Source organism: Mizuhopecten yessoensis, unplaced genomic scaffold, assembly GCF_002113885.1.
Source record: "Mizuhopecten yessoensis strain PY_sf001 unplaced genomic scaffold, ASM211388v2 scaffold10813, whole genome shotgun sequence".
NCBI classification, from domain to species: Eukaryota; Metazoa; Mollusca; class Bivalvia; order Pectinida; family Pectinidae; genus Mizuhopecten; species Mizuhopecten yessoensis.
Window position 1 is genome coordinate 299768 of NW_018408734.1, and position 12753 is coordinate 312520.

General features: G+C 36.8%; 1 protein-coding gene across 5 annotated transcripts in view; it reads right to left on the minus strand.

Annotated features, from left to right (window-relative positions):
- The window catches only part of LOC110462612, a 65583-nt gene that overhangs the window by 15777 nt on the left and 37053 nt on the right, over positions 1-12753 (minus strand). For 4 of the 5 annotated variants that reach the window (XM_021516650.1, XM_021516645.1, XM_021516646.1 and 1 more), the window contains 2 exons: positions 6242-6365; positions 433-2855 (listed from right to left, as the gene is read on the minus strand). In XM_021516650.1, coding sequence (XP_021372325.1) covers positions 433-2855; positions 6242-6301 — 2483 coding nt within the window. In that variant the 5' untranslated portion in view covers positions 6302-6365. Of the gene's footprint in view, positions 1-432; positions 2856-6241; positions 6366-10950; positions 11033-12753 lie in introns of those variants that run through there. The other variant, XM_021516647.1, reaches the window with a different exon arrangement.

Consider the following 12753-nt stretch of genomic DNA (forward strand, 5'->3'; position numbering starts at 1 on the left):
TGAAGGTCATTCATTTGAACAAACTTGGTAGCCCTTCACCCAAGCATGCTACTGGCCAAATATCATCTCCTTGGGCAGTTTGGTTATCAAGAAGAAGATGTTTAAAGTTTTTAACATATTTGACCCCTGTGACCTTGAAAATGGGTGAAGGTCATTAATTTTAACAAACTTTGTAGCCCTTCATCCCAGTTTGCTTCTGGCCAAATATCGACACCCTAGGCCTTTCAGTTATTAAGAAGAAGTAGTTTAAAGTAAAATATTGACACCGGACGACGGACGGACGGACGGACGGACGACGGACGCCGCGCCACGGCATAAGCTCACTTGGCACTTCGTGCCAGGTGAGCTAAAAATGACGCTGGAAAAACAGACGCAGCACTGTGGCACAAGCCATAGTATAAGCCCTACAGGCATGCTGAGCTAAACACTCACCGACATCTTCTTGAAATCTGGTAGTGCATAGCATAGACAGACTGTCCTTTCTGCCAGTCTCCATGGATCACTCCACAGCAGAAGCAGCAGACCTTGTCCTCGTTCCCTGTATAGTAAAAACCATATTTGGCCAGGACAGTGGGCGAAATGGGGCAGCTCATGGGAAAAGACCAGAAAGACTTAAACCTAGCCCATTCAAACTTCATACTTTCTGTGACAGTTCCAGTGATGATCTGTTCAAATACACTGATCTGCTCATTGAAAGTACTTGGTGGGTTTTCCATGTCATGGAGTCTTCTTGCAGTAGCCCCAATTAATTCATTGCTGTTTTCTTGCTCATGATCTGTTCCACTCGTTCCATTTACTGCAGCAGCTGAATGACTGTTTGGATGGTTGAAAGGAAGCATAAATACATTTAACTCGGATCTCACATCTGGCATAATGTGAAGGTATTTGAATCTCCCTTTGTCATGCTTAATGGTCTTCCAGTCAGAGCTTTGTTGAAAAGTAAACTTCTCCAAACTGTTCATCCTCTTGACAAGTCTTCTAGATGTTTTCAATTTGGAATGATGCAGTAGACTCCTTGATAAGAAAGGCTTTACTGTGTGTCTGATGCAGTGATACCGTTGATTATCTTTTTTTCTTATTGCCAGCTTTCTTTTCCTGTGAACTGATGACACCTGGTCTGACACAGTGTGTCTTGTATGTGGCTGGTACATGCTAAGATTTCCTGAACTTATTGCTGGATGTTGCTGATGTATGTTGTTATTTCCTGTGTGTTTTGTAAGATTTGACTGGTTCACAAAAGGCTTTGTGTTTACCACTGGTGTAACTGATCGCCAGGATTGAAGGGGCTCCACAACATCAGATGAATTCAAACCACCTTGGTTCCCGTCATTCTTCAGTTGACTTTTATTATTTTCCTTCTGTTTGGTGTCTGTGTTCCATTTCTTTGGTTTGTTGTTTTTACCTTCTGATTCTTTGTCTGTGTGATGCTGAAACATGGCAGAGACTTTCTTGCAGCTTTCTTCATCCAGTTTTCCCATCTGCTTTAAATCCGACCAACAAGAAACCAAACCATAAATGAAGAATGCCCATATCAAATTGGGAGAGACAGACGATAGTTCTTGTGGATGCCATTTTTCAGGTTTGGCATACAAAGGTGTTGACTTTTTTGGCTCTTCTACTGATAAACAATGGCCAACAGTTGAAGAATATTCACACCTGCTACAAATACAACTGGAACTTGTTGCAGAAAACAAGTGTGGTGACACGTGTGATTGATTTGTAACATTCTTAAAATTGGATTCAGATTTTTCTTTCTGAAACACAAATTCATCAAAGCTTACTGTGTTCAAAATGGGTGTTGTAAAATGAGGGTACTGTCCTGTCTCAGTCTTCATAGTATGGCACTCCAACTTATCATCTAAGTCATCAATGTCCATGATTTCTGACGGGTCTAGTGATCCCACAGGGTCATCCGAGTCAAGTTTGATTGATCCCTTCCTCTGGTCAGAACTCACTCCCAGGCTGTTAGACTCTCTGAAAGAAGGGAAAGGTACTGTGTGGGAAAGCTTCATCAAAACAGGTCGCTTTGTGTCATAATCAATGGTTTCATCTTTGTAATGGCTTTTCTTGGATGATTTCAACTCCTGACTTTCTACTCCTGCCTTAGTAACTGCAGTATAATCCATAGCATCTTCTGTACATTGAATGGCATTTGAACTTTTTAAGGCCTCAGCTTTTGGCAGAGCAGATAGAATGGTTGCAGACTGCTTACAAGAGGTAACTTTCTTTACAATGGTTTTCTGGCAATCATCATCTTCAATATCATTCATCTCAGAACCAAGTCCATCTGCCTCCACAGTTTTGGAAACCCCTTCATACTGCCTACTCCAATCATCTAGTAGTGAAGAAAAATTCATGTCTGCAAGGTAGACATCTGCAGAGAAATGGACGTCTCTGAAGCTGTCATCCTCGTCTGTAAAACACTGACTGTCTCCATATGAGTTTGTCATAACATCTTTATTTTCTACAGGTACAACAATTGTGTGATCCTGTGTAACCATGTTATCTATTTCCACAGGTAAGGAACTTCTTCTGTCATATTGTTCTATCTCATCTGGATCAGCAGTGTCCTCAGAACCAGCATTCTTAGGAAGCCTCTTTATTTCCTGTTTTGATTTTCTTCCTCTCAGATATGTCATCAATTTCTTTTGTGGACTTGATTTTTTGGTTTTAGGTTTGTGCTGATCCTTTTTCTTCAATTTCTTTCTTTTTGTACTCGCAAAAAGAGGACTTCTCTTTTGATTACGATTGTAGCTACTCACAACATTTAAATCACCAACGGATGATTCTACTTGCACTGTGCACACCTCTTCTTCTTGTATCCATGACAGTGTCTCATTAACATCAACCATCTCCTGTAAAATATACTCGATAATGAGAATGACACGCCACACAACTAGAGTACAGCAAATCTTTAAGATATTTTAATCTTTTTACTTTCTGTATCAATATAACTAGACATATATATAAGTCAAACTGAAATTAATGTATGCATCCCTGTCTTCATTTAAACTAATACATTTTTAAAATATTTTTTCAATTATATACATATATCTAAATGAATTAATTAAAGCAATGTTTGGAAAATTGGAAACATCTATTTGTACTTATAACCCTATTTAAGTTAATGCTGAACTATCACCATAAAATAGAACAAGAGGGCCTGTAGTGCACACCTGGAGTAAAGTAAGCACAGGAAAATAGTCTCTGACCATCCATTTATAAATATTGAGTCCCCTTTGACCAAGGGTGATCCACACAAAATATGGATAATATCTTTCCAATCATAGTGAAGGAGAAGAATTTTTAACATTTATAACTATGTTCCCCCTATTGGATCCAACCCCTCTGCCCAATAGGTGCCGTATAAACTGTTTATAACAAAATTGAGCCCCCCTTTGCCCAAGGATGCTCTGGACCAAATCTGGTTAAATCTCTTTATTTGGTACTGAAGGAGAGGGATTTTTGAAGATTTTACTCAAGTTCTCCTATTGGGCCCCATCCCTTTTACCCTTGGGGGGCCAAACTCTCTGTTTATATAAAATTGAGTCCCATTGGCCCAAAGATACTCTACACTATTCTTTTTTAAAAATCACTCCAATCAAACAGAAGAAGAAATTTTTAGATTTATCTTAATTTCTCCTATTGGACTAGCTCTGCTGAAAGCGGCCACAACCTCTGTTACTGTGTATACAAAACTGAGTCCATTTTGCTCAAGGGTGATTCACACACAAAATTTAGTTTAAATCCCTCCAATCATACTAACAGTCAGTAACGGAGAGGGATTTTAAACATTTATTACTATGTTAAATCCCTCAAATCAAACTAAAGACTAATGTCTGCTTAGGGATCCCTGTACCATTGCCAAAATCTGTTACTAAGTACTAGAAACTGTTTTCTCCAGCAAAACTATAGCTTTGATAAATAATTTCTATAAAGAAAACCATACATTGTGGGACTTTTGTGAGAAATAATAAAGATGAAATAAACAAAATATAATCAACAACAATACTAGTGTTCTGTGTGAAAAAGTCAGCATGGCTTAAGGATCCCTTGTCCCAGCCAGAGCAAAACACTAAAGATTTCCACTGTCGTTTTTCAGTGTTAGAGTCACCTGCCCCTGATTACCATTTCGACAATGTTGTTATCTTTCCTTGAATAGATTTCGTTTGAATAACATTTCGACTACAGAGTTGTGTCCCTTGCGTTGAAAATCTCCAATTGCGAAAGCGGGGGCAAAAAAAGCTGTCGTAACGATGTAAACAACGTCGTGGCAGTGATGGCCGACATGCAAGCTCGACGTAAAATTGTCCGTATTACATGTAAACTAAACGCATTAACAGACAATAATTACAACAACGATGTCCAATATCAACTGCTAGACCACGACTATGCGACAAAACAAAGTGACACTCGTCCACACATTGAAGAGACGCTGGCTACTGAGGCCCCTACTAAGCTTACTGGCAATTTTACTGATGAGCTGACACCGACGTCCGATGAGGATCCCTCCAGTACTAGTGATCACGAATACGTCAATAACTTTTTAACCTGGTCGCAGGGTAGACGAGTGGTTGAACTTGCGATGTTATCTGAATACCTGGACCAGAAAGGTTGTAAGGAATGCGGTACTAGGCTACGGTTGTGCAATACCCAACAGGAAAGACATTTTGGCCTGGGAAGTATTTTATACATCACAATAGTCAGGAATATATTCTATATTTGTTATAACATGTATATACCCAATAGGCCTATATTTCAAGTTCATTTTTTACAACAATGTTATTTTTACAATGTGATATTTTTATACCACAATATTGTATGTTGTTATTTGTACATAATGTAAAAGTTTATTATTGTTGTATAGTGTGATATTCGTTAAAACACAATATATGTTTTATCTGTATATAATGACAAAGTTTATTATTGCTATATAGTGTGATATTTTTTATATCACAATATGGTATGTTGTTATCTGTACATAATGTGAAAGTTTATAATTGTTTTGTTCAGAATGTAAAAGTTTATTATTGTTGTATATAGTGTTATTTTTTTATATCACAACATGGTATGCTATTTGCCTATTATGTAGAAACTTATTATTGCTGTGTAAAGTATATGAAACTTTGTTATTGTTGTTCATTGTGACATTTTTGCTATGACACAGTATACGTAAAGTACTTCATTGTTTGTTATAATGTTATTCATACACAATGCGCAATTTTGTTTTATATTGGTTATAACATTTGAAGAAATTTTAAAGGTTGGTAATGCGGCTAATGCCTATTCGTATATAAAAAGTGCTATATTGTTTGTTGTTAATTGTAATTATGACTTTTTGGGATTTAGAATTATTATTGGTACAAATGTAAGAGTTGTCTCTCTTTTTTGTTTAGTTATTTTGTATCTTTATAATTTTTTGTTTAATAAGTAAGTCCGCAAGATATTTATTTTTTGTCACCTATATTTTCTTTTCGTTGTCCTTAATGTGTTGCATTGGCACTCGGAATTTTATTGATTCATGTAATGGGCATTTTTGTTTGTTTTAGTATTATTGTTGGAAAATTACTCAGCTTTTTGTGCTTTGTTCATCAATATTTAAATTGTTATTATTTTGTATGTGTTTTATTTCTAATAAACCATTGTTGCATCAAATAAAATGCTTTTTGTTTCATTTTGTTCCACGGAAGGAAAAAAAATAAAAAAAATTGAAATTTCATAATATATCCCAAAAATCTGAAGAAACTACCGCAAAGTATGGGTTATTGTTCTGAAATGATTTGGTTATGCAAAAGCGATGCCGTAGAAAAAAAACCCGATGCCTTTTTACATTTTTAGGCGAAGGGACAGGGATCGATCCTTAAGGCCAATTAAGATTTGAACCCTGAACCTCAGATTGTTATACATGTACTATCGCTCTAATCACTTTAGCTACCTTTTCCTGGCTTAACTGTGCTACTGTTCGTGTTATATCCAAATGGATGTTATGGGGAGGTTACTGATCATAATTTTTTTTTCAAAAGGACAGGGATCCTTAATGATGAATAATCCAGAATTTTAGCTGGGGCTAGTAGAGGATTATTAGTGTCTACTAGCTATAGCCCAGGGCTAGTAGTTGGAAAAAACAAAGTATACACCCTTGAGGTTAGTCTCTGCCAAGATATTACAGAATACACAGTTATACAAAACAAAGTCTTCATATATATTCAATGAAATATTTACTAAGTAAATCAGGACTTACATGTGAGGGGTAGACTTCAGTCGGGTTCTCAGCATTGTAAGGAGGAATTGGTACAGCCATCTTTATCAAGAATGTCACTTAGTAGCTGACTATAATTCAAATGCTTGATCAGCCTGAGTGATACCTGAAAAATGGGACAGAACAAATAAAATCATGTACATACTGCATAGGAAGAAAAAAATAGAAGACCCCCCCCCNATTGAAATAATATCTGCCTCATTCTAAGAGTGGCTAGCTGACATGCTATAAAAAATGTAGAAGAAAATCTCAGGGCAAAAAAAACAAATACTGAAATAAACAAAGATCAATAACTTTTGCAAAAATTGTTGAATCAAAATTCTTTTAAGGGAGACACAATTTCATATCAGGATTATAATGTATACCAAGTTTCAAAGAGATCCGTTGAAAAATGGAGGAGGAGATCTCCGGACAACCAAAAGTTTAAGCCGGACAACCCCATACCATAATACTTCCGTCAAATTTGATGGGCGTATAAAAATGTTTGTTGATGTTGTTTTAGTAAGAACTTCAATTAATAAATGGTTCATGTTTATACCTTACAACAAAGTCCCAAGATAAAATAAGAAAATCAGTAAAACTGATGATGCAAAGTCACCAAGAGCCACCTCAATGTGATCTGGACCTTGGGTGTACAGACCCTAAGATGGTATGTGACACATCTAAGGATCTTTCAGTCCTGACACACCACACTGCCATCCTACCATGACTGTTATTTTTTTACAGTCTGGGATGTACAACCCTAGCGTGCTTTGGTACTTAACTACAAACACATCATCTTGCCATCCTATACAAATCTCCCTGCTCACAGAAAAAATATCATATGGTTTTAAACAAGTAAATATTGAATCATTGCATCCAAATTATCAACATGAACAGGTTATACATTTTAATCTGATATTGACAGCTACTTAACTGTTACTAATGCTTACTGATAGCTTCTACAAGAATGCAGAAGGGGGTATCAAGTTAGAGTGTGTGGTGTTTTTTTAACCAACTTTGAACTTAAAACGGTAACGTAAAGAATGCCGATTGCGAGATCAAAGAAGGATCTTGGCACCCATCATTGTAAAATCTTCATTATTCTGAGTAAGTTTGATATGTGTTTTTTATTCATAGAGACATTGTTGTTCTTCCTACCTAACAAACACAAGGACCTTACAATTTGTTATACTAGCTATATTTAAACAAATACTATTACTTAGGGTGGCATTTTTTCTGAAAATTCATCTTTAAACCCCTAAAAACTTGCAAAATTACTTTGAACACCTCATGCCAGTTTAGGTCAAAATATAGCTGTAACTAATGTTCAGGTGACTGGTCCCTGTGCTGCCATCCTCGATATCCAGGGGTTTTGCTCACTTTCGCTCTCTGCAACCCTGGAATATGTCATAGCAAAATTGAAGGCATGAAGATAGCTGTTTGATTGGTCTCAGGTAAAAAACAAACTGACCAATCACTAGGCTGGTACCTGTCTTTTGAAGATTACAAATTAAAGGAGGACACTCGACTTCAAAGCCTGTCATTTTTAAACTTCAAAGCCTGTCATTTTTTACGGTTGTGTTGCAACCACAACCATGACACCGCGAGATTCTTTTGAGGTACATCAAAGGATAGAACTAGTCTGCTTGTCTCATCAACAAGGTGGTACACACTGAGCCTTCAATTTTGCTAGACATATTCCAGGGGTGCAGTGAGAGAAAGCGAGCAAAAACCCTGGATATTGAGGATGCTGTGCTGCCAATTACTCAAAGTGAAACATTTTAACAAAATTTTATAGACAAACAATCATGTTTCACTTTAGTTTGATATGCCAATCAACAAGAAGCTTTCATCATACACCACATGGAAGAAGTTTTGGCAACAAACTTCATGAGTTCTGTTTTGCTAGTAAGTTAAAATAGCATAGTCTAGATTTAAATGGGGTTTATTAGTGAAAAAATAATAATGAAGAAGCCCAATGGGCCTGCGTTGCTCACCTGGTATAAATCTCACAATTGTTACCTTAAAAGTCGACTAAATAAAGCTACAGGCAAAACATCAGTGTCTTGACTCAAAGCCATTCAAAAGAACCTAGCTGTTAAAAGATTTAAACACATTTGACCCCTGCGACATTGAAAGTCAAATAAGGACATAAATTTGAACAAAATTTATAGCCCTCATTCAAGAATGCAACTTGCCAAATATCACCAACCTAGCTATACCTTTTGTTTATTGAGAAGATAACTTTGAAACACAGTTGACCATGTGTGACTTTGAAAGTGTGTCAAGGTCATTCACATTAAGAAAATTGATAGCTCTATATCTGAGCAGGCCACTGGTCAAATATCACCATCCAATGCATTTTGGTTATTCAAAAGAAGTAATTTAAAGATTCAACATACTTGACCTCTGTGAACTTGAATAAAGGTGAAGTTCATTCATTTGAACAAAGTTTATTGCTCTTCATCCCAGCATGCCAATTATCATAACCCTGGTCCTTAATCTTGGTTATTCAGAAGAAGTGGTTTAAATTTTTAACATATTTGACCCCTATAACATGTGACCCTGAAAACAGGCAAAGGTCATTCATATGAACAAACTTGGTAGCCATTCATCTGAGCATGCTACTGGCCAAGTATCATCACCCTATAGACCTCCTGGTTAACCAGAAGAAGTTGTTATATATTGACAACTTTGGGCCAGGTGAGCTAAAAAGCATGTCTAGACATGTTTAGACATGTTAAAAAGAGTATGTGCATTTTAAAGGGGCAGGTTGTCAAATTTGACTTGTTCCTATTCACCAGTTTCCTGAGCCTTTTAAATGTTTTGAAAATACTTTCAAAACTTTATATCGGACAATAAAAAGACAAGAGTAAAACAATGAAGGGGGAAAATGCTCCGGTTTGCATTGGATTCTAATTGATCATAAGATAAGTTTTGTTTAAATTAAATCCTCAGTTTTTGGTCCTGTGGTACAAGATTTTCTTCTTTGCTCTGTCCTATCTTACTCTTAGTTAGTGATACCCTCTAGTTCTTTTGTCACCTGGCTGCTGTGTAATGTACTGCTTCGCCTTGGTTAACTGTTATCAGATGATGTTGGATTTTATAGCATGTTGTTAATGCCTGTTTCCATCGACGACGTTGCAATGAAGTCTATTAAGCGAGTTAGTTACACAGCCTGGATTGATGTCTTGGTAACAGTACAAATTGTGCCGCTTTTTCTGCACTTGTTTAATATCCCCGATGTTTGTGATTTGATGTGGATTCCATACTGGAGAAGCAAACTGTAAGGTTGGTCGAACTAGGGTGGTATATGCCATGCCGACACTTTGGTGTCTCTTGTACATCTCCCCAAATTTCTTCATAGAAAGCCAAGGGTCTTAGAGGCTTTACCTGTTGTCTGGTTGATATGTTTCGTCCAGGTCAGATCTTTGGTGATGGTCACACCCAGGTATTTAGCACTGTCAGCGACTTCAATTGTGTGTCTATGCAGGATAAAGGACATCTGGTGTATTGATGGAACGTCTTCCAGAGAGCCGGATGATTGTACGCTTCTCTTGATGGAAACACATTTGACACTCCTTTCCCACATCTCAAGCGATATCAAGTCCATTTGGACTGCCACAGCATCTGCAGTCTTCTTGATGTTTCTGTATAACATACAGTCATCTGCAAATAGTCTAGTATTACATTATGTAGATGTTGTTGCCAGGGATAATAATGGCCCATCACTGTGCCCCGTGCCTCGGAAATGTGGTTGTTTAGTATAACGGAGGGATCTAGCTGTTTGAAATAAAATTTCTCATCCAACTTATATAAGTGTGTTGTCCCATACTCTGTAGTAGTCCACCTTACGTAGTAATCGCTACTTTCTACTGTTATGACCGACTTGAAAGTTTGCACACACCTAGGTAAGTGAACAATATTTATGAATCAGAATAAATAAATAAAAAAGGTGTAATAACGAACTCTCAGGCGCGCAAAAACCTCCAAGGACACTCATTCTTCCCAAATATGCATTTTTATCGACGCATTTCGGTACTTTGTACTGTTACGATCATACTTAAATTTTGCACACACCTAGATATATGAACAATATTTAGGAATCAGAAGAAAAAAGTGAAATAAATCTTAGAACGAATTCGCGGGCGCGCAAAAACCTCCGAGGACACTCATTAGGGTGACCCGTCAAAAGCCTTTGCGAAATCTGACAATATTCTTTGTTTAGCTGTTTAGAGAATTAGACATCTACGAAGGCGCCTGGATTATCACTGGATTATCAAGGTCATATATATGAAACAAACCTCTTTGATACAAATTAATTAGTGCAGACATATCGTGATAGATAAACATAGAAACATTGCATTATAGCTAAAAATAGCTAAAACCAGAGACGTATAATACGTCTCTGCTAAAAACAGACTGTAGGTGGCCATTTTACATTTTCAGAATGTCGTAACGGATTAAAAGATGGTCTAAATATCTAAAGGCAAATACCATTTTCAAAAAAATAAGTGCTTTGATATGCTCTTACTATGCTCAATACACTATTGGGGAAATGATATCAAACATACAGCTAACGTTAAGTTTCTGTTTACAGCAGGGTTAGGGTGTCACAGTTACTGTTCCTTGATAAGTTATGTTTTAATAGCACTAAATCTCCATAATCTATGTACCTCGGTAAATGTTATCAAGACAACATTACTTACGTAAATGTAGTCGAATTATCATTTCGTTTCTGGGTGTGCTCTGATCTTCATTTTCCGGAACGAGATGTTCCGAATGACGATTCCGAATGGTCTGGCGTGTCCATTTTAATGGGGGGGGGGGGGGGGGGGAAATGAAAATATAATTAAACAATTTAAAAAGGCCGTTAGCTTTAAGTCTATGGTTCTCTTTGGTGCTTCGATTTTTACTCTGTGACCTTCAGATCATGATCACTCGCTACACATGCTGCACTAGGTGCGGATACAGAATTTTCGTAAGGGGAGAGCATCACAACAACAAACTTACCAACTCTCTCTCTTTTTTTAGGGAGAGCCCCGATTTTGGACCCTTAAACCACGGAATTTAATTAGATTACCTAAGTCCGTGCTAAAACTGAGCGTTTTCAACAAATGCATTTGCTAAGCTATTCCTATTTTCTCAAATCTGATGAACAGCTCGAAAGATGCCATTTAAAAGTGTTATTTTTTATATAACATTTTGTTAGACATACACACTTTTATGTTTTTAATTCTAAGTAGACGTAATCACCCCCATGGAAACTTAAACAAGAAATTGCAGCAAAACTGCTTGACACCAGATCTCGAGATGAAAATCACTCACTGACAGTCAATCAATCATGAGGAAGATTTCATTTGATAATGCACTTTTAAATAAACTATGAACTGTCTTCTGGGTCCGCACAGTGTCAATCATAGCCCCTTTTTAATTGAATTCTACATGAAATGTTTATTAATATCTAATGGAGGGTAGATCTACTTAATGGTCAAAGAAGAGTCTTTTAGACAAGTTGTTACCTCTGGAGTCTTCTACGGAAACACACTTCGCCATAACGCTGGCTATACACTTTTATGGTTGTTATTACATATTTGTTTTAAACGGGCGACAACCATTAAATTTTCTTTTTACTACATTTTTAAAGTAGGCCTAATGCGACGCAAATATTTTATCAGACACGTGCGTGATTTTGTAGACGGTACCATAGCCGAACTTGCCCCGGTATCATAATTTCAATAAATCCGTTTATTACAGCAATACGAAAGTCAATGCAAGGCTATTATATCTTCAATCATATGAAGCTGTCGGTATGACCAGAGACGTATATATTATATGTATCTGGTGTGACGTACAATATATTACATAAATAGTAGCAAATCGGTTAAAGTGGAGTCACGATAACAAATGTCGCATCGATGTGTCACGTTTCCTTTGATATACCTATATATGGTGTAACCAACTTATTATACACAGTTTACTAATACCATATGGAGCTCCTCCCCTCTATCGTGTACAATAGATTTCTCCATTCTCATTGGTCTGCCAATGGAAAAATGTAACGTGTCCAATTAGTGAATCTCATTGATCCTGTCAACAGGAAATGACACCGTGGGAAATGACTAAAAATACAAATAAAGAAAGTACTAACATTTTTTTTAAATGTTTGCAAAAACTAAGAAAAAAACCCAGAATTTATCTTTACACAGTTCGCGAGAGAACCTTTTGTTTTCATTTTGTAACATGTAACTCGTACGGAATTAGATTATTTTAAGTCCTTGGTGATGGAAAGACACGTGACAATGTAACTTGTGCTTTTCTGTAGGGATGTTAATGTTTACATTTATGTTTAATATAAGAACCTTTTATATAACGACTTCGATTTTTGACCATTTTTCTTCGGGTCCTGTGATTTGTATGTCCTTTTTTCCAAACAGATCTGGAAAACGTTTGATAATGGCAGCTTATATCGTCCAGTGGCGGATCCAGAGGGGTTTTTTGGGCTTCAGGAA